The 23134-nt window shown below is 44.6% G+C and overlaps 1 protein-coding gene across 1 annotated transcript in view; it reads right to left on the bottom strand.

The window, feature by feature from the left end:
* LOC138951158 (serine/threonine-protein kinase ATR-like) overlaps nucleotides 1-23134 on the bottom strand; it is a 121026-nt gene that overhangs the window by 58274 nt on the left and 39618 nt on the right. The window contains exons 23-36 of the mRNA XM_070322827.1: nucleotides 22986-23060; nucleotides 21336-21452; nucleotides 20664-20759; nucleotides 20329-20430; nucleotides 19921-20016; nucleotides 12972-13049; nucleotides 12374-12466; nucleotides 7506-7591; nucleotides 7016-7087; nucleotides 6447-6566; nucleotides 5794-5898; nucleotides 5045-5159; nucleotides 4590-4658; nucleotides 4266-4354 (exon numbers count right to left, since the gene is read on the bottom strand). Of these exons, the coding sequence (XP_070178928.1) occupies nucleotides 4266-4354; nucleotides 4590-4658; nucleotides 5045-5159; nucleotides 5794-5898; nucleotides 6447-6566; nucleotides 7016-7087; nucleotides 7506-7591; nucleotides 12374-12466; nucleotides 12972-13049; nucleotides 19921-20016; nucleotides 20329-20430; nucleotides 20664-20759; nucleotides 21336-21452; nucleotides 22986-23060 (1313 nt within the window). The remainder of the gene's footprint in view (nucleotides 1-4265; nucleotides 4355-4589; nucleotides 4659-5044; nucleotides 5160-5793; nucleotides 5899-6446; nucleotides 6567-7015; nucleotides 7088-7505; nucleotides 7592-12373; nucleotides 12467-12971; nucleotides 13050-19920; nucleotides 20017-20328; nucleotides 20431-20663; nucleotides 20760-21335; nucleotides 21453-22985; nucleotides 23061-23134) is intronic.

Genomic DNA, 23134 nt, shown 5'->3' with positions numbered 1-23134 from the left:
CTCACAAAGCCCTTGTTCATTGTACTCTGGAAGTGTACAGCGTGTGGGCCAGTGTGAAAAAATACGTGTTTCTTGGTATGAAATGGACTGGTTTGCGTGACTTGAACGTTGGATTACCGTCATCTTGTGTATATTGTTACTCGGATATTCAGGCTTTGTGTATGTGCAAACTAGAGTTCCGGAAGGGATTCGGTTTGTTTGATGTTGAAGTAATACTGCTATCGAATCTACCGGCAGGTCGTTCTTTGTTGTATCAGAACGTGCGCATTGTATACCATTTTGTAACCACGCTCAATGTTTATACCAACGACCGACTGTGTTTCTGATGTTGCCGTCAGTAAGTACTTAGTCTAAACTGTGTCATAGAGTGAGAATAAGTTTTTTAGGCTGTTTTTGTGTTTGAGTTTAGAGCAGTTTTGTTTCGTTAATCCACGCGCCTAATCAGTGCATGCACCGTTTGGAACAGGCACTCGACTCTAGTGCATTTCATCTGTTCTGTTTTTTTGTATTGCTTGTTTTGCGTCCCCCCCCCCTTTTTTTTTGTGACGTGTTTATTCCTGACTTAATGTTGTGACTGTAATTGTGCTTATGTTCTTGCCTGTCTGTATCAGTGTATATGGTTTTGATTGTTTATTGTTATCAATTTCTTTCAATTTGTAGTCACTCTATTTATTGATTTAAGGTGTCTCAGTTAAGAATGGCGGCAGTGCAACATACAGAAGATCTCCACATATTTAGGCTAAATGCTATGTGCAGAATTTGTGGCAGAAGATCAAAGGCAGCGAAGGACAAACATCATACCATTAGGCATTGCAAAAACTATGCATCAGGGTTGTTTCAGTTTCACGGTATTCAAGTTTCTGAAGAAGCTAATGGCACCACTTTCTCAAGTACATTGTGTGCAACATGCGCTGTTCGTCTCAGCCAACAAAAAAACCCTAACATTCCACCTCAAGGATTCTCAAAAGCAATGCATAGTAACATTGAACAAACAAAAGTGATGTGGACACAATACAACTCCAAAGTGGAAGTAGCTGACTGTAGTGTGTGTAAAACGTTTGCCGAACAAATGGCCGGTTGTGTGTGTGTGTGTGTGTGTGTGTGTGTGTGTGTGTGTGTGTGTGTGTGTGTGTGTGTGTGTGTGTGTGTGTGTGTGTGTTCATATGCGTGTGAGGGAATGTGATCCCGCGTAAAGAGTGTGTTTACACTCACATTTGAACCGTTTAGTTTGAAATTACACCCACTCTATTCCATTACAATGCACGTCATCTTTTTTTTCTTCAGCATCTCAGAGAAATAACAACCCCAACTGTTGTGCTGTGTTGTTTTGTTTCGTTTTGTCTGTTCTGTTTTGTTTGCGATAATGAAACAAACGTTAAATTGTCGTCGGATCGACGAGTTTTGTTTCCTGTGGTATATATACAAGTTTGTGAGAACAATACGAGTGAAAAACTGTGTTGAAAAACTTTCAAATCGACTTGTGTGCTGCTATTGGATTACTGATGTAGGAGGAGACATCAGGTAGGCTTTTTGTTTTCTTCACATGCAGCTAACAATTTGCATGAACATGTATTGAAAGACCGTTTTTTCTTTCTTTTATATTACAGGCATTAATTGCACTATTTTGAATTATATAAACGCAAAACAAATTTCACATGCGCACCATACGCATGCCTATAATATGTTTTTAAATACGACATTAATTAGTGTTCTTTTTTTGTGGCACATTTAGGATGTTTTGTTTACTGTGTTGTCTTCTGCCGTCTTACATACTGTGCCGTTCCTGTTTCTTTAAATGCAACATGCACATGTTTTTCAGAGTGTAAAGAGTGGCATAATTATATACTTGAGGAGCAAACACTTTTTCTAATTCTCTCATTTACCCTTTCTTCTGTCTTGAAAATTGTGGCATGTTTTGTTTCATACTATTGACATACATGTATTATCCGCCTATGTGTTGTCGGGGTATAATATCATGTGGCACTTCGCGCGGATTTGGGTGAGCGCGCGCGAGCTACGTTTTTTTTCTCCTGTGGTATATTATATATACAAGTTTGTGAGACTTGTATAGGAGGGCCGTGAGGTAAGCTTTTTTGTTTTATTCACATGCAGCTAACACTGTAACATGAACAGTTTTCTTTCTTATATGTTACTGACATTATCTACACTATTTTGAATTATATACTTATATAAACGCAAAACAAATTTTACATGCGCACCATCAATGACTTCTACTAGTAGTCCTTGGCATAATATGTATGTAAATATACGACTGTATATACTCTACTGTTTGTATATATTTCGTAAAGTGTTGTATATATGTATTATGTACTTGGGGATTACCTTTGTCTTTATCTTTCATTATTTTGTGTTCTTTTATTGTGGCACATTTAGGATGTTTTGTTTACTGCGTTGTTTCAAGGTGTTTCATTAAATGCAGCATGCACATTTTTTTTCAGAGTGCAAAGAGTCGCATAATTATATACTTGGGGGGGGGGGGGGGGGGGGGGGGGACACACTTTTTCTAATTCTCTCATGTATCCTTTCTTCTGTCTTGTGAATTGTGGCATGCATTGCAATAAATACAACTAAACACACTAAAAACATCAGTTCCGAAAGGCAAGGGCCACCAATTATCACACACTCAGAACGACTGCTATCTCTCTGCTCGCGGCATCCTTATCAACACAGCATAACAGAGAGCTAGAGGGCCACGCACGCTAGCTGCAGACAAAGAAGAGTGCAGGTCTGCCCTATTTCAGGCGCCACTGTGGGCGGAAGGGGTTGGAGGGAAATGGGGAAGGAAAGGGTAAATAGGCGGGAGGAGAGTGGTACTGCCGGTTATTTTTAGCCTGGAGCAGAGAGTACCTCAAACGGAACACAGTGCACTGGTTTTTAGAAACAAAATTCCATGACTTTTCCATGACTTTCCATGAGCCTCAATAACATTTTCCATGACTAGATCCACAGGTTGCCATTTCCGAACACGCAAACTTTTTACGTCTTGTCACTGCCAGTTTTGACACTGGGTTGCTTTGCACTGAATTTGAGTCAGTTTCTACGCTCTCTTCGACAAGCAAGTCAAGCATTTGCTACGCAGTCAGATTATCGGTAATGTTTGCTGGTCCTGTCATTTCACTAAACTGGACCAGCCACTGTTTGTATCCATCTGCACTTTCGTAAATTCCGTTTCGTAACCGTCACTGTGACTTGACGAACTGTCATTTTTTTCACCGCGATACACAGTTCATTGCGAAGATCTTCCTTGGTAATTCGTTCCAATTCCGCATACTTTTTGTTGTCAAGAAACAACTCGAAATAAAGTTTCAAACTCATCATCCTCCATCTTGCTTGTCGAAGAGCTAAAGTACTTTATCGATGCAAAAACAAAAGCAGACAACTTCGACGAAATCGACTCAAATGCAGCGCAGACGACACGACGAGATAACGGAAGGAAGTGAGCCTCGCTTTGGCTCAAGTGCCGTTAAAAATACCGTTATTCTCGTATGCAAATACGAACGAGAAGTTGGTCATACGAACAAGCCTTGTGCTGGTGACGCAAATCGCTGCTGGCTGGCAAAAAAAGGGGGGGGGGGGGGGGGGGGGGGGGATGGCTGGGCGACGAAAATAGCCGCTGGCGTGCTAAAGGTTAATTTTTTTGTCTTTCTTATTTTTGTTAAATTCCATGACTTTCCATGACTTGAATTGAAATTCCATGACTTTCCAGGCCTGGAAAATTAAAAATCAAATTCCATGACTTTCCAGGTTTTCCATGACCTGTACGAACCCTGATTTAAAATAAATGGGCTCGACACCTAACATTGGAAAACATTTTTTTTAGTAAACCTAATAATTTTTCCAAATGTAGACTATGAATCAATCTGAAATAAGGACCAATTATTGATCAGAATGACCCCAATAGACCAGGGTCCAGGTGCACGAGAAAGTTACCACCCAAACGGGAGCTACCGGCAGTGTTGGATTGGTTGACACTGAGGTCCACGAGAAAGTGACCACCCAAACGGGAGGCACCCGCAGTGTTGGATTGGTTGAAACTGAGATGTGTTGTGATTTCAACGAATCAGAGCCCGCGGTTTGTTCTCTCCTGTTTGGGTGGCACCTACTATTGATTTGTGCACCTCAGCCCAGAAGACCGGAGACGACAAACAGATGTGTAGTTGAACAAAATTCAGACAAAGCATGATGTACACATGATGAAGATAGGACAAGATGCAAGATACACCCAGACAGACAGTTATACAAACCTGCCAGGATCCAGGGCACCCAGTTCCCCTAAACACTGTCCATACAAGCACTGCATCTTGCTGTCAGACTCTTGGCACCCACGCAACAGCTGCACAGTAAGTGTATATACTGAATACCTGATTGCATGATAACATCCATGCACACACACAAATATATTTGAGTGCAACCACACACACACATATACACCCACACACACGCACACCCACATTTACAAATATCCATGTAAAAATAAAATTGTAAAATTCAACCAATTCAAATTCTTGTGAATAGCAAACCACAGAAAGCATAGATTCAATGTATACAAAAGGTAGTACTGAACTTACCAATGACACCAGTTCAGACACCACCGGTTCAGTTGATTCACTTCCCAGGATCAAATCATAGATGGAATCCTGAAACAAACACATGTTTGGTCTTATGTATTTTACAATTTTTGGCACATCTATTTATTTAAATCATTCAAACCACAGGTATGGTGTATTCACTTCCTAGGACGAAATCAGAGATGGAAACATAAGTACGGCACTTTTGTGTCACTAAAAAAAATCAGATACAAATCTGTTTATTTATTCAAATCATTCAGTCTAAAGACTGTCCTCCATAATCTTTGAATCACCTGAGTTATCGGTGAGTCTTAGTACTGAGTAGTGTCAGTCCGTATGGACGGCCAGCCAATTTTAAAGGAAAATAACTCAACCATCTCTACTCGATGAGAATATTAAACTCAGTGAAGATGATCAGATCTCTATGTACAACATCAACCAGACTGAAGTCCTACCCTGTTCTCCCGGAGAAGTTTTCTCAACCTGGATAAGGCATGGCTGCGAACATCCAGACTTTCGTGCTTGGCTCCCTTGATGCAGTAAATCACCTGTGTGCGCACGTCTGCTTGGCTGGTAAAGTAAGAATAGGCATGAGTGTAGAATACAGAATTTGTATTGCCCAAAGTTGGAAATTTACCCTGACATGGCGGTTAAGATTTTCATTCAATCCAGCCAAGCACACCAAAACACACGAAATGTCAATTTTAATGCAAGCACAAAAACTATTAACTTAATCACTCAATGACTTCCTCTTGAGCCCTCATGCTGTCTGCTTAAGAAGTCGGATGTTCATATTTTCACACCACATCTGTGACAAACAATGCCATCTACAAGAAAAGTGCCATCACATCACAACAAATTGTAGTGGGTGCTCTCTTTTTGAGCTCAGTATATTTATACAGTGTTAAGAAATCTTAACAAAAATCCACTTCCTTTCCCTTCGAATGTTTTGAATATTGTAGGACTGATTACACAAACACCACACACAGTCATGCTCCAAGTTGGACATTTCCCTGCCTTTGTGGTGCAGTGACACCCCCCCCCCCCCCCCCCCCCCCCCCCCCCCCCCCCCCACTTTAAGTCTGAGGTCTTAAAAGAGGGGTTCCACTGTATTTATACAAAAATTAGGACTGGTGGAGATGCAAGTTGAGATCTAAATACACACACTTTCTTCACATTCGGAGATAAAATAAATCCCCTTTACCTTGATGGATCATCAGTGTACTGTTTGAGGACTGCGCTTGCATCAGCCAGCTCCGGTAGGTCAGGTAGGAAGTAGATCTCATGGAAATACTCTTGAAGCTCTGCCCTGCACACAGACAACATGACACATTTGAATCCAAACAGGTCTAATTTTACCTGCTCAAACATCTTAACCAACATATCCATTTTATCATTTGTTTGAGTCACAAGTGCATACGCAGTTGACATTTTTGAAAGCTGTTGTTTTCACCAACATGTCACTGCTCATGCCTTTGCTACCATTACCCTTTTCCTCCCTTGGGATAGAAAGTAAATCTGTCAACTTCAAAAGATCGTAGCAAAGAAACTACTGCAAGTGTTCCAAAATTATAAATGCTCAAACCCCACAAGAAGCAAGTAGAAATGGAAACAGACATGCGCCATAAGTAGCATTGTGTATAGCAGGTGTTTCAAGGATCTGTATAAGGGAGCTCAAGTGATATTAGGCGCTCTGGGGGGAAAAGGGCTAAACGCTGAAAGGAAAACAGTTTCCGCAGCAGATTCCGGTTTGATGACGTCCATTCAGAACAAATTATCAAAAACCATACCACTACACATACCAAGTCACCAAGCTAGACATCTTTGACATGTCAATTCACCTCGCTGTTATCATACCTGTTGTCGACAACCATGTAGCTAATGATGTCGGCCACCTGTCGGGGCATCTGCAGCAGCAGGGGAAGGAGTGTGGCCACTATTTGGAACAGCATCTGTCCCAGCAGTGGCAGCTCCAAACTGAAACAAACAAAGCACATGTGTATGAAAATGTTGCTGGGGAGGGGGAGTGGTCCCAGTCTGAAACAGCATCTGAACCAGCAATGGCAGCTCTAAACTGAAACACCGCCAACACATGTGTAAGTAAGTGTGGCCATTCCAGCAGCAGGAAAAGCAGTGTTGCAACTCTTCAGAATAACATTTCTCACAGCAGTTGAAGCTTCTAAACAGGAATACCACAAAAATCAGAGTAAACAAGTGTGGCTAATCCAGTGCACAGCAAAATATTAACTTTTCTCTCCTTGTCACAGTCAGTAACCTAGTGAAGATGTTGAAGACTGATAGTCTCCAGCAATGAACATTGCTCTGCAGGTAACACATGTGCAGAGGTTTTAAATCGTTTGCACAAGCCTGTTTCGGAACAAATCTACACCCTACACATATAGTGGACGAGGTCAACAAAGACTCACCTGCGAACAAAGCAGTTCCAAGCACGACAGGACACTTCCATCACTGATCTGTCTTTGAACTGAAGACCCAGTCTGCAAGGCACAAGATGGTAATGTGAATGTCAATCACATCCTGATGCAAGGCCAACATTGACTCAAACACAGACATCCTAGCAACATTATGAAACATACAGGATAAAAATAAAGAAGAAAAAACATTTATATAAAAAAATTTAAACAAAATTAAAACGACTAAACTAAACCACTTCAGTGTGTTCTTCCCAATACTGTGTTATCACATACTGACGTAAAGGGGACATTGACTCACACACAGACATCCTCGCAACATTATGAAACATTCAAAAGAAAAATGAAGAAGAAAAAACACATTTATATAACAAACAAATTACAAAACATAAAACGACTAAACTAAACCGCTTTAGGGTGTTCTTCCCAGTACTGTGTTTCTGTAAAACAACGCGCTCACACTGCTCCATTGTCACTGTCTCACCTGAGCGTGTTGACAACTTTGTGGCGAATAGAGCTGATGTGCTTTGAGCCCATTAGAAGCACAATTGAGATCAGACTTTCCAGTGCCTGTCAACAAAGTTCGTGACAAGTAAATGAAGCTGCCACCATGAAATAAGGTACAGAAAAGCCACAAGATATTCCACAAAAGACCATATAGGTTACCTAGGTATAAGCATAGAACATAAAGTATGGTCATATATGAAGCATAAAAACACTCAAACAAAAAAGTACAAAACTAACATAATTATCATAAATAACTCATTTTTACCATTAAAGAAGCCATACACTCTTCAAACAAGAAGAGCAAACGCTCGATCGAGTCACTTTCGCAGTTCTGAATATTATATGAGGCATCAGATGGACAGGAAGAAATTGCTATTCACAACACAATGAGTCACGTTCACATAAAATTTGAGCCCGGTCACTTTTATAGTTTCCGAGAAAAGCCCAACGTTAAGTTGTGTGTTGCCGAACAGAAAAGGCTAGTTATCTCCCTTGTTTTTCTGATAACGTTCGTAAAAGGCTACAGATGTAAATACTTTGATGTAAAGAATAATCCTACAAAGTTTCAATCACATCCGATGAACTTTGTCAAAGATATAAAATGTCTAATTTTTCCTTTGACGCTGACCTGTGACCTTGAAAAAGGTCAAAGGTCAACGAAACCATCGTTAAAGTGTAGAGGTCATTGGAGGTCACGACTAAACAAAATATGAGCCCGATCGCTTTGATAGTTTCCGAGAAAAGATATAAAATGTCTAATTTTTCCTTTGACGCTGACCTGTGACCTTGAAAAAGGTCAAAGGTCAACGAAACCATCGTTAAAGTGTAGAGGTCATTGGAGGTCACGACTAAACAAAATATGAGCCCGATCGCTTTGATAGTTTCCGAGAAAAGTCCAACGTTAAGGTGGTGTCTACGGACGGCCGGACGGCCGGCCGGACAGACTAACACTGACCGATTACATAGAGTCACTTTTTCTCAAGTGACTCAAAAAAGTTAAGGATTGGTTGAAAAAACGAATCTAATCATAAAAAATTGCCAAAAAATTAAACATCGACATAATATTTAAAAGAATAATGTGTTTGAATTAACAAATGAACAATGAGTCTTGACCTAGAATTTTGTTTGGCAGGCAGAGTTATTTCCCTTTGTGGGACTTCTCAAAAGCTTCTGCATTTTGGAAGAAAAAGGGTGTTTTTTTATAGCCCCATGAAATTTGCGGAACGCATGCCAGGGCAAAAGGTTGTGATGCACGTGCTACAACAGGGTCCTGGCTATGAACATCGCTCACCAGCTTGTGTTTAAAGGTTGACACGCTGACACAATTATGCACAGTAGCAACATGCCCCCACGAAGAAAACTGAGCGATTTGGATGGAAACAAGACGATGTTGCTGCCAGGCCCAGAGGCTTGCAGTGGCTCCCTCTGTCATCATCAGACTAAAACAGAGATTCCGCGCAACTGGAAGAGTGCAGGAGCGACAATGTTTTGGTCGGCCCAGAGTCACCACACAAAGAGAGGATCGCTTCATTCAGAGGTAGGCCATGCAACAAAGATTGGCTACGGCAAACAACATTAGGCAACGCCTACAAGCTACCACCAACACTGTTGTTAGTGGTCAGACAATCCGAAACCGCTTACACAACTTTGGCATGCGTGCAAGGCGTCCAGTCCGAGGAACAACCCTGACTGCTAATCACCGATTTTTTTTGTGCTTGTTTTTTTGCTTAACGCCCAGCCGACAACGAAGGACCATATCAGGGCGGTGCTGCTTTGACATTTAACATGCGCCACACACAAGACAAAAGTTGCAGCACAGGCTTCATGTCTCACCCAGTCACATTATTCTGACACCGGACTAACCAGTCCTAGCACTAACCCCATAATGCCAGACGCCAGGCGGAGCAGCCACTAGATTGCCAATTTTAAAGTCTTAGGTATGACCTGGCCGGGGTTCGAACCCACGACCTCCCGATCACGGGGCGGACGCCTTACCACTAGGCCAACCATGCCGGTCTGCTAATCACTGAGCAGCTCGCCGGGTCTGGTGCACTCAACATGTGAGGTGGCAACGTCAGCAGTGGGCTCAGGTGTTGTTTACAGACGAGTCCCGCTTTTGTTTGGAACCTGCTGATGGTCGCATTCGAGTGTGGAGGCGTCGCGGAGAGCTCTTCGCAGAAGGCGCTGTTCTGGAACGACAGCGTTTTGGCGGAGGCTCTGTGATGGTCTGGGGAGGGATCAGCACATGTCTAAGGACATCTCTGTACCATGTAGTGGGCAATTTGACCGGTGTCTGCTACCAGAATAAGATCCTGCAACCCCTGGTCGTTCCAGCCCTCCAAGTGATCTGCCCTCGTGCGATTCTTCAGGATGACAACGCACCTCCCCATCGCTCTGCAGCTGTAAACACCTTCATCCAGCAGGCCAGGGTCAACTCGGGTAGACTGGGTGGCCGAGTAGTAACGCACTTGCGCTCGGAAGCGAGAGGTTGCGAGTTCGACCCTGGGTCAGGGCGTTAGCAATTTTCTCCCCCCTTTCCTAACCTAGGTGGTGGGTGCAAGTGCTAGTCTTTCGGATGAGATGAAAAACCGAGGTCCCTTCGTGTACACTACATTGGGGTGTGCACGTTAAAGATCCCACGATTGACAAAAGGGTCTTTCCTGGCAAAATTGTATAGGCATAGATAAAAATGTCCACCAAAATACCCGTGTGACTTGGAATAATAGGCCGTGAAAAGTAGGATATGCGCCGAAATGGCTGCGATCTGCTGGTCGATGTGAATGCGTGATGTATTGTGTAAAAAATTCCATCTCACACGGCATAAATAGATCCCTGCGCCTTGAGTCCGAGTCTGGAGATACGCGCGCGATATAAGATTTCATATAACATATAACATAACAGGATGCTGTGGCCAGCCAACAGCCCGGAACTGAACCCCATAGAGCACATGTGGGACGAGCTTTGTCGTCGGGTACAGCAACATCACCCTCCTCCTGCCAATCTGGGTCAACTGCTGCAATGGCTCCAGCAGGAGTGGAATGGAGTTCCCAGAGCATTCATATGCAACCTGATCCACTCCATGTGCCAACGATGTGTTGAATGCCTGGCACACAACGGAGGGCACACGCGTTATTGACACTGATTCACATTGTTGTGAATTCCATTTTCGAGGGTTGTCACGTTTGACACACTCTAGCTAAATTGTCACTGCCGCGTTCGATCTTTGCTTTGTTTGTCATTACTCAGACCTGGGAACCCCTGTTTTGCACTTAGAGTATTCTCAAACAAACTTGGTGTATTTTCAGAAAAATGAGCGTACTCCACACAGCATTTGAACATCCATGATTAAAACATGCTTCACACGCGTCCGTCACACCGTTAATTAAGTTTACCTATACATTTAAAACAAATGCTTTTTTCAATGTTTACTGACAACAAGTCGCGTAAGGCGAAATTACTACATTTAGTCAAGCTGTGGAACTCACAGAATGAAACTGAACGCACTGCATTTTTTCACAATGACCGTAGTCCGCCGCTTGTGCAAAACGGAGTGAAACTGACAAGCCTGTTTAGCGCGGTAGTGGTTTCGCTGTGTTGCATAGCACGCTTTTCTGTGCCTCTCTTCGTTTTAACTTTCTGAGCGTGTTTTTAATCCAAACATATCATATTTATATGTTTTTGGAATCAGGAACCGACAAGGAATAAGATGAAATTGTTTTTAAATTGATTTCGGAAATTTTATTTTGATAATAATTTTTATATTTTTAATTTTAAGAGCTTGTTTTTAATCCAAAATATAACATATTAATATGTTTTTGGAATCAGGAAATGATGTAGAATAAGATGAACGTTAATTTGGATCGTTTTATATATAAAAAAAAAATTTATTACAATTTTCAGATTTTTAATGACCAAAGTCATTAATTAATTTTTAAGCCACCAAGCTGAAATGCAATACCGAAGTCCAGCCTTTGTCGAAGATTGCTTTACAAAAATGTCAATCAATTTGATTGAAATATGAGGATGTGACAGTGCCGCCTCAACTTTTACAAAAAGCTGGATATGACGTCATCAAAGACATTTATCGAAAAAATGAAAAAACGTCTGGGGATATCATACCCAGGAACTCTCATGTAAAATTTCATAAAGATCGGTCCAGTAGTTTACTCTGAATCGCTCTACACACACACACAGACACACACACACACACACACCACAACCCTCGTCTCGATTCCCCCTCTATGTTAAAACATTTAGTCAAAACTTGACAAAATGTAAAAACTGTAATCATGTGTCAAAATACTGGATCGGCTTCGGGATGGGCTTGTGAAGAAAAGTAGTCTAGACATTTTTCTCGTCGTATTTTTTTCCCACTGACCGTACTGATCGTATTTTTGACAATCATGCGTACAAAATACGGCGAAATCGTATGGGTTCCCAGGTCTGATTACTCCTTGTTTGTTCAATTATATAATTTTTAAAAAATGAAAGAATTCGGTCTTGTCTGTTTTGTGTGGCGTGCTTGTAAAAAAGTGATCCTTAACTTTTTTTTGAAGAGTGTACATAGTATAATCAAAGTCTAACCAGAAGTATAACTTCTATAAGAAAGCAGAACAACAAAGTTCAGGCTCTCTTTTGATTTTATCCTTTCCTTGTTTTTAGAAGACAAATTCACATTACATGTGTTAACAGCAGCTTTCAAATCTTCATAACCAAGTCTTGTGAGAAAAAAAAATATCTAAAAAAAAAACCCACCTGTCATACCAGTTTCTTGTAAGCAATGGCAATGTTAGGCGTTGACCAGCAACATTATTTTTTTAAATATGTAAAAGACAACTGTTGTACCAGTTTCTTGTCAGCAATGGCGATGTTGGAGTTGACCAGCTGAGCATCAAAGAAGGCCAGTACACCCAGCAGTCGTGGTTCCAGGTAGGCTGCCTACAACAGGTTGTGTCAAACATTTGAATTGTGTTGTGTAAAGGGATAAAACACCTTCTGTTGTCCGTTTGACCAAAATATGCCTGTGATGAAAGCCTACCTGTAATGTTGACACTTTTGGCTGGTCCCAAGAGTGTTCTTTCATAACAGGTATCACAGGAATTGTTAGCAATCAAAATTCGAGAAATGTAAAGGGTATGTCATTATGGAACAATGGAGAATAAAGTTTTAAAAGTAAAAAAAAAAAATAAAAAAAATTAAAAAAAATAACAGGTATCCCTGTGCTTAAGTATATGGGTAATGAAGAAAGAAACACAGTAACTTTATCAGGTTAATCCTAAAGTACAGACCTGACCACTCAAAACAGATTCAGAACATGAGGAAATGGACAAAACAAATGAGCCAAATGAAGCAACAAACGGAATGATGCTAACAAAATTGACAGACAACAAAAATTACTAACTCTTCAAACTGGCATACATGTCTGAATCAAACACAGACGTACCATTTCTTCTTTGGTCTTGATGTTGGGACCCTTGTACTGTTCGTCATTCATGGAAAGCATCTGCAGACCACTGAACACCTAAAGGGAAAGAAATCAACAAACATTTCCATTTTCCGGAATCGATGCTCTCTGAATGCATAACAGTTGTTATTATGGCAACTAAACCATTTGCTAGGAGGCAAGGTAGCACACCCCTTACAAACTACCCCAGCACAATAAAAGCTTCTCTGCAACCACCATGCGAATTGCAGACAATATCATCTAAAAATCTGAAAGAGAATCAAGCAACGACAACAAAACTATATGCTCAATAAACAAAATGCATAACAAAGGGCATTAGTACTTTGTCTTAATTGAACACCCGAACATTTCAAAATAATGAATTAAAAATGTTACAAACATTCTCAGAGCATAAAAATATTTTTCTGCTGACTCTCTAAATTGGAAAATTTCCTAGATAAATTTTCATTTAATTAATATACTTACCCGAATCACATTAGCATTGAGTCACCTGAGATGCTTATCACTGAAAAACGCTTACCCGGCTAAAGAATTTAAAGGGAAGCAACCCCATCACCAAAACGAAAGTGAAAGTAGCTTGGTAATGGGCCAGCACACTGGGAGTTACCTCCCATACGGGTGTGTGCCACGTCACTTCCTCTAGGAACACGTGCCTATTCTCATACGGCTTTAAAAAATCTTAAAACCATAAGCGGGGCAGGTGGGAGGGAATACAGTATGTGATTCGGGTAAGTATATTAATTAAATGAAAATTTATCTAGGAAATTTTCCATTAAATATCATATTCTTACTCCGAATCACATTAGCAGATAACATCAACAAGGCGGTGGGCTAGAAATGAATCAAAACTCACCATCAAGTTCTGGACAGGAACTGGCCTGCTGCTATGAGCGCTGGAAGGCCTCTGGAGCCATCCTGTCGAAGAGCTGTGACGTCCCGAAGATAAAAGTTTATAAAAACATCTTCGGAACGCCAATACGCAGTTGTCAGCACCTCCTCTAGACGTCTGGAGCGCAGAACTGCCAGAGAGGATGCCCACGCCCTCGTTTCATGGGCTCGGGCCGAGTCAAGTGGCAAGAAGGGCATACCCCCCCCCCCCCCCCCCCTCTTTGTGCGACTCCACTCATAAGCCTGCTTGATGAGCGAGGACACCCACCGGGCCAACGTTACCTTCGACAAATCTTTCTCGCGCCTAGTAAGGAGAGAGATAAACAACAACTTCTGAGAACTAGACCGAATCGGCTGAGTCCGGGCTAAGTACAGACGAAGTGCCCTCACAGGGCAATTGACCGAATCGGGGTCATCCGGGGCCAACGCGCTGGTCAGAGCCTTAACTCTAACCAGCGGAGAGGCCTGCCCCGGAGACTGATTCTTGGCCAGGAAATCAGGCCGGAAACGCAAAGATGCGGAACCGTCCGGCTCAAAGGAGATATCCCCAGGCTGACCCGACAGGGCGTGGACCTCGCTACCCCGTCGGGCCGTAGCCAACAAAAGGAGAAACAGCGCTTTGCGAGTGACATTGAACAGACTGGCCTCGCTTAAAGGCTCAAAATCCGCAGAACGAAGGAATTCCAGGATTAAAAACAAGTCCCACTTGGGAGCGGGCAAACGAGCTTTAGCTTCCTTAAGAGCAGCCCCTTTAATGACTGCAGCTATAACGCCCCCGACTCGAACAGAACGACCAATCTGCTTAAGAGTCGCCGAGATAGCGGAGCGCCGGACCCTCAACGAGGAGACTGAGGCGCCCTGTGAAGACATGAAAGAGAGGTGGTTAGTGACCTGAATAGAGCGCGGAGCCACCGAACTCACCCCTCTAGCTGAACACCAGGCAGTCCATGCCTTCCAGTGGGAAGCATAAACTGAAGAGGTGGACGCTCTATGCGAGCGAGCCACCAAGTCCAGAGTCAAAGACGACGCCCCAGAGCGCTTCAGCGAGTCCCGAACAACTTCCACACGTGAAGCTTCAGAAGACTGGGCTCCTCGTGTGGAATGCCTGTTCGGGGCTGCACTAGTTCCCCTCGCACGAGTGCGAGAGGAATGGGGGGCCCTTGGGCGAGCCGAAGAAGATCTGGAATCCAGACCTGCGACGGCCACAGAGGAGCGACCAGAAGAAGAAGGGCCGGCTCCTCCATCTCCGCTTTCCGGATTACTCGGCTGAGTAACGGAAAGGGAGGAAAGGCGTACGCCTCCAGACCCGTCCAGGGAAAGTCCAGAGCGTTCACTCGCCATGCCTGAGGGTCCGGGAATGGCGAGACGAACACCGGAAGCCTCTTTGAGTACCTTGTGGCAAAAAGGTCTACCAGAGGCTTTTGGACCTGGGCCCAAAGGCGAAGCAGTGCCCCGTGAGTGATCGTCCACTCCGACTGAAGCACTGTACCGGAACGACTGAGCGCATCCGCCAGAGTGTTCAGCCTCCCTGGAAGGTACCTGGCCGAGATCGTGATATGATGCTGAAAGCACCACACCAGGATCTCGCAAGCCCTCTCCGAGAGAGACGGGGACCGCGAGCCTCCCTGCTTGTTGATGTACGCCGCCACTGTCATGTTGTCTGTAAACAGACGAACATGTTTGGCGTACAGGGAGGGCAGAAACTCGGCCAGAGCTAGAGCAACTGCCTCTAGCTCCAACAAGTTGATGTGCCACAAGGACTGCTCCGTCGTCCACAGACCGGAAGTAGTCTGAAGATCTGTATGTGCCCCCCAACCCTCCCTGGACGCATCTGTAAAGAGGTCCAGGTCGGGGAGGGGCACGACGATCGGAACACCTCTGCAGACCCACTCCGTGTCCAACCACGGAAGGGTCGCAGACTGGAACCATCCCTACAAAGGGATGAGGGCGTCCCAGTCCACCAGAGGAGAGTCCACAAACGGCTTCAGAGCGAACTGAAGCGGACGTTTGTGGACCCGGCCCAGTGAAACCAGAAGAGCCATAGACTCCATCTGCCCCAAGATGGAGGCGAGCGAGCGGATGGAAGCCATCAGGAGAGGTAAAGTGGAGCGAATCTGAGCTTGGAGCTTGTCCACCCTTCTCTGAGAAGGCTGGACAGTCCAAGCGACCGTGTCGAAAGACATCCCCAGATAAGTGAATGTCTGTGACGGGGTCAGCTCCGACTTTGCCCGGTTGATCGAGAACCCCAACGAGTTGGATTCTCGAAGAACCGTCAGGGTATCCTGCGAACAGCCGCTCTGGGACTGGTTCATGATGAGCCAGTCGTCCAGTTAAGCCCGCAGACGGATACCCTGGGACCTCACCAGTGCACAGACCTGTCTCACCACCATGGTGAAAATCCATGGTGCGAGAGACAGCCCGAAAGGGAGTGCGCGAAACTGGTAGATCTGATCTCCCCACCGGAAACGAAGCCATTTCCGGTCGGCCGGATGCATAAGAATGTGAAAGTATGCGTCCGTGAGATCGATCGAGGTCACCCAGTCTCCTGGGCGGAGAGAGTCTCGGACAGAGGCTGGCGTCTCCATCTTGAATTTTATCTCCCTCAAGAAAGTGTTGAGGAGAGATAAATCCAACACGGGACGCCATCCTCCTGACGCTTTGGGAACAGCGAACAGACGCCCGTAAAATCCCAGGGAGCTGTGGACCCGAACTCTCTCCACCGCGCCCTTCTGCTCCAGGGAGGCAATTTCCGACTGCAAGACGGAACGTGCTTCCTGCGAGAAGGGGGGCTTGAACCGCGGCGGCACTCGGGTAAGAGGCGCCTTTTCCTCCCGCCAGAGTAGACGGAAGCCCGATCTCACCACTCCCACAATCCATTGGCTGTCTACTACCGACATCCAACGAGAAAGTGCCCAGGAGGGGCCTCCCGCCATCACCAAGGTGGAGGGCGGGAGGGGGGTGAGATCGGGAGCGCTTCATTGGGGGTGTGGCTTACTTCCAGAGCCGCCACGCCCCCTCCCCGATGCCGTCCTCTTCTTCCCACCACGAGCGGCCGGCGGAGCCTGCCGCTTCTGAGCTGGCTTGGGGTTTGACGATGTCTGAGCCTGCTTCTGCTTAGAAGGCTGAGACTGTTTCACCCCCTTCAGAGTGTAGTCAAGGAACTGACTGTCCTTGTTCGACTGAATCTCCTTCTGTCTGGCATCCAGTGCCAGCGGACAGAAGAGAGACTCCTCTGAGACCGGGGAGACTCTCAAGGTCTCCCTAGTAGCCAGCTCCGTGAATTGGGACTGCGAGAGGAAGAGATCCCTCCTACAGAGTACCGCTTGGGTGTACTGCAGGGAGGAAAGACGCAATTGTTCCTCATTGACCTTGGCCAATGCGGTCAAAAGCGCAGAGACATCATCCGCATTCTGTTCTTCACTGAGAGTGAAAGGAACCAGCGAATCGGTCAATGCCCGAGACAGAGTCCGAACAAGAGTCTCCGCAATGGAGGACAGTTCGATCTGCCGACGTCCAACCTCCTCAGCAGAGAGGAGGGAAGCCTCCGAAACCGGCAAAACCGAATCACGCTTGATCGGTTTAGTCAGAAGAGGCAGCAATTCCCGGGAAACCGGAAGGGTAGCCCTAGGGAGTGCAAAAGACGCCAGCCAACTCTGGCTCTGATTGGGCATGCCAAGCTTCCTATTGGCCGTAGGCACGAAGGAAGAGGCTTGAGCAGCTGAAGCCACCCACTGCTGAGCTGATTCCGGAACTGGACCAAAAGGAAGCAGTAACGGAACAGGCACTGGCCGAATACCACTTCCCGCATGTGCTGGACGAACCAGCGAATGCGAAAGTTGGTAAGCCACTGACGGAGACTCGGCGAACCGGAAGGAAGAAACATCTTCCTGTGCCGGCCGGAAGTCTGCCATGGCAGAAGGAACGAATGATGCGGAAGAGTCCGCAGCCACCACCCCTTCAGGGAAATAACGAGACGTTACTTCCGCCGCGACGTCAAGAACAGACTTGAGCTTCGACGGAAACACGCCCCGCGACTCCTCGCTGACCACTGATGGAGCATCAGAATAGTCACACGTGGAACCATGACCGAAGTCACCAGTTCCGGAAGCAGAAGCATGCCCTGGCAAACCGGAAATCGGAAAAGCCTGAGCACTAACATCATCCTGCAGCCCAAAACCCTGTGAAGGTAAAGGGTAAGCAGGACGACCATCCGCAAAAACCGGAGCTGGATGAGCTGACGTCACTCCCCCGACTGAGTGGAGTGATGCCTGCTCAAGCCTAGGCACTTGAAGGCCGGAAGGCGCACGCTGTAATCCACTATCTGGTATCCGGAAGGAACCACCAGAAGAGGAAGAAGCGTTTCCGGCCGAAACCGGAAGTGTAGCCAACGGAACCGCAAAATGCGGAAGTGGAGGCTGCACTGGTTGACTTCGCGATCCGGAAGGACCGGAAGTCAGTGAATACTCCATCCTGCCGCGACCGCCGTAGCGTGCCGGAGCGGACGGATCATCACTTCCGGCGAGTGCCGGAAATGCGGCAGTCGAAACCGACTGCCGCCGCTGTTCGATCAAATCCGGGGCCTCGTAGGTTATCGCCGGAAATGAAAGATCAGCATGGTATCGGTCGTGACCCGATGCGAAAGAGCTGTCCCCCGAAGGAGAACGTCCAGGCGCCTCACGAGGACTATCGGACCAGCTCTGCTTACCAGCCGACGCTGAAGAGGGAGGACGCTGCTCCAAGCCGGAAGTGGAGGACAAAGACACGGAAGCCAATGCCCGGACGTCACTGCCAGATGCCGGAAACGCCGAACTGCTGGCGACGGAACGCTGAAACTCTGCCTGCACCAAGCTGCGGATTTCCGGAACCAGTGACTTTAACAGAGAGGAAACCAATGCACCTTGTCCAGGTGCTAACAACGATGACGAAGTCTCCGATGTAGAGACAGGTGCAGAAGTAACAGTAGCGCTAGGCGCCGCAAAAGAAGCAGAAGTAGTAACAGCGCTAGGCGCCGAAATAGGTACAGCCAACAAAGTGTTACGCTCTTGGTCTGTAACAAGTAACGTTGCTTTGGAAGAGGAAGACTTAGACTTAATTTTCCCCTTGGGGTCCGACTTGCCACGGCGCTTGTCTGAATCAGACATGTTGAAAACAACACGTGGCAACGCGAAAAAATTTACTGAAACATAAGTCTAAACGACTGGAAAACTCAGTAAACACACGCACTAATGCGTCCACAAAAACTATAGCTAAACTTGCCCCACAAAAAGCAGAGGCACGGAGAGCTACAAACAAAGTCACACGAGCTAGAAAACTAACTCACACAACAAAATGGCGACACGCAAGACACTGACACGTTAGTCAACAACACGTGGCAAAGAGAAAAAGATTTACTGAAACGTAAGTCTAAACGACTGAAAACACAGTAAACACACACGCTTACGCGTCAACAAAATACTAAAGCTACACTTGCCCAAACAGAAAGAGGGCACGCAGAGCTACTAGCAAAGTCACACGAGTTAGCTAACTAACTCACACAACAAAATGGCGAAACACGCAAGTCACTGACACACAAGTCCGCAAAAAACGGACAACGTACAGTAACGAAAACAGCGCAAACAACCAACAACAAACGGGAACGAGCTCACCAAACTGTAGGCAAGGCGAGCAGAAAAGCTGGGTAACGTGGCCGGCGGGTGTCACTCAAACACGCAAGGTCAGCCACAGAGCGTCAAAAAGTGAACCGTCCTCTCCGAGGTGAAAAAGACGTATGAGAATAGGCACGTGTTCCTAGAGGAAGTGACGTGGCACACACCCGTATGGGAGGTAACTCCCAGTGTGCTGGCCCATTACCAAGCTACTTTCACTTTCGTTTTGGTGATGGGGTTGCTTCCCTTTAAATTCTTTAGCCGGGTAAGCGTTTTTCAGTGATAAGCATCTCAGGTGACTCAATGCTAATGTGATTCGGAGTAAGAATATGATATTTAATGACTTGTTACTAAAAATGTTAACCCAACGTGAACCAAGCCCCCTAGGTATTCACCTGATTTTCGCAAGTGCTCAAATGAAGCAGCAATTCATTGTGCACTCGCTGGAAGTCCATTCTTAGCAAACTTCCCAGAGTGAAGTCTGTCTCTTTCTGCAGAACAAAAACCAAAGACACAGGTGCAGAATAAGACAGAGCATACTGAAAATAATCATCCTTTTCTCAAGATTTAAAAAACAAAACAAATGCAAGACATATTTGCAAGCACACAAGTATACACATGTGTGAAATTTCAATAAATCTGGAGATGAAGAACCTGGGGATAAGAGTAAAGAGCCACAGAATTGAGGGTCAAGCACGCAATCTTTTTTGCAAATGAACATTTTTATGGATCAATAATGCTGATGTGATGTTCACTGCGTGCCATCATGTGAACATAAAGAGTGAGATAACTCAGGTTCTTACCTGCAAGTAATCCAAGGCTTTCTCCAGTTCTGCTTTCTGACAGTTGCACACCAGGTAGGAGAAAATGTCTTTGATGTTGTTTGTGATCAGCTTCCGGCGATTCTACAAAGCAAGAATAAAATGCAGCTGAGAGGACAGCAAAACCCTTTGATAAAATGTAGGTGGTGGTTGGAATGGGGCAGGAAGTCACGAGGATGGATGGAGGGTGAAATATGAGCTGTAATGGGGGGGTGGGGAGTAGGTGAACAGATGGAGAGTAGAGTATGACAGATGTTTTGTCATGTATTTATGTCAGTGAAGATTTAATTAATAAAATAGTTTGCCCTTTAACTGACCGGCATGGAAAGTAGGTTTGACAGCAGTCGAATAAGACTGGATGCTTCAGAGGATGCTCGGCTGACCAGCGATGGAAGCAGGTATTTTTCACACCCCTGAAAAGAAGTGAAAAACGCAAGTAAGTCTTTCATTTTCATGTCAAAATGGATGCGAGCATGGCTGCCACAATCTATCATTCCCTCAAAGCCACAAACAAATGTTCCACTTTCTTCCCTTTATTCCATTTGTGTAATAACATGAGGCCAAAAACACAACAAAAACAGTTAGGAAATTCCAATACAAGATGTCAGTATCAATAGTCTTAAGTATGACTCTCAAGCGCTTGCAAGATTTCAAATACATATCAGTAAGGCCAACAACAAAAAATAGTCTGTTTACGGTATCCCGACCAACCCTATTTTTTCGTGTGACCCCAGACTTTTTTTTTGGCATTTGGGAGAAGAAGAAAAAATAAATAAATAAAATCTTTGTTTTTTTGGCAAAATAACTTAAAAATATGTTTTTTTGGGGAAAAAAAATTTCAATAAAAATCCTGACCTACCGACCCTATTTTTTTGGCGTATGTTACCGTAAACAGACTTTTTTTTTGCCTAATAAGAGTCAGACCTCTCACAAGAAAGGGGTTAGCGGTGTTTGCATAGCGTTAAAAACTGCAAAAACAGAATACAAACCTGTAGGAATGTCTTGACATCAGGATAGCTCAAGGTCTTAGCCACAGTTTGCAAGATGTTCTCTGCGTTGCTGCGACCGGCAGCTGTTTGAGCTTCCAGCATTGCTTCCACCAAAAACTACAGGGGGAAAAAGAAATATTGATTCACATTTACAATTCAAAAAGAGTGCACAACCATTAGATAATGAGGTGAAAAGATGATAAAACAAGAAGGGCAAAGCCCATACGACTCACATGCTTGACCTTGACCTTTACATAGCAATGACATCATACACTAAGAACTGCTTTACACATTTTTCCTACCAAAATACATGTGACCTTGACCCAAGGTCAAGGTCATCCAAGGTCATGCAACACAAAGCTGTTAATTCAAGACATAGGAAGTACAATGGTGCTTATTGGCTCTTTCTACCATGAGATATGGTCACTTTTAGTGGTTCACTACCTTATTTTGGTCACATTTCATAAGGGTCAAAGTGACCTTGACCTTGATCATGTGTGACCAAATGTGTCTCATGATGAAAGCATAACATGTGCCCCACATAATGTTTAAGTTTGAAACAGTTATCTTCCATAGTTCAGGGTCAAGGTCACTTCAAAATATGTATACAATCCAACTTTGAAGAGCTCCTGTGACCTTGACCTTGAAGCAAGGTAAACCAAACTGGTATCAAAAGATGGGGCTTACTTTGCCCTATATATCATATATAGGTGAGGTATTGAATCTCAAAAACTTCAGAGAAAATGGGAAAAATGTGAAAAATAGCTGTTTTTTAGACAACATTTATGGCCCCTGCGACCTTGACCTTGAAGCAAGGTCAAGATGCTATGTATGTTTTTTGGGGCCTTGTCATCATACACCATCTTGCCAAATTTGGTACTGATAGACTGAATAGTGTCCAAGAAATATCCAACGTTAAAGTTTTCCGGACGGACGGACGTCCGGACGTCCGGACGTCCGGACGTCCGGACGGACGGACGGACGGACGACTCGGGTGAGTACATAGACTCACTTTTGCTTCGCATGTGAGTCAAAAACATCTGTAGGGGAAAAAACAAACATCAATTCAAACACACAACACTTCAAAAAGACTCTACAACCATTACATTCTGGGGTGAAAGTGATAAAACTTTGACAGCTGAAAGCACACAGTACATGAGTGCAACCATTCTCACCAGATACGGGTTGTCTGCAATATCTTGCTGGAAACACAGAGACCCAAAGGAAAATGCAATTAAAGAAATCTACAAGGTAAATGCGAATCCTCCAGTCAAAAGTTATCTTTCAGGCAAAGGAAACATGATACTATGAAAACATAGACATGGATGCAGTTTGGTGTCAACAGTCGACAAAATTTCTTTATTTGGTGTTTAACGTCGTTTTCAACCACGAAGGTTATATCGCGACGGGGAAAGGGGGGGAGAAGTCGACAAAATGCCAAAACTTGTTTCAAATCAACAAAAAAATTTACTGTTTTTTTCCGCAGAAGTACCCATAAAGGAGGAGGAAAAATTATACCATAGACTGCATAAAAAGAACCTTTAAAAAAATTTGCCAAAACTGTTCTGGTCATTTGTGCAAATTTGCAGAAGGAAATAAAAACTATAGCAACATCCCTATATAAGTGCTGGCAACATGAACTCTACTTACCTTACAAAGCGCGGGTTTGAACTTGCTGAAGAGTTGCTGTGGAGAAACTTGTTTGTGTGCTGCTATGCCCTGGAGCTGTAAGCAAGAAAATGTTTTGAAAAACTACTCCATACATTCAAAGCTTAAAATAACATTAGGTCCCTCCAAAA

This window comes from Littorina saxatilis, linkage group LG1 (assembly GCF_037325665.1).
Source record: "Littorina saxatilis isolate snail1 linkage group LG1, US_GU_Lsax_2.0, whole genome shotgun sequence".
NCBI lineage: Eukaryota > Metazoa > Mollusca > Gastropoda > Littorinimorpha > Littorinidae > Littorina > Littorina saxatilis.
Note: the sequence above shows the minus strand (reverse complement) of the source record. Positions and strands in the feature narration are given on the sequence as shown.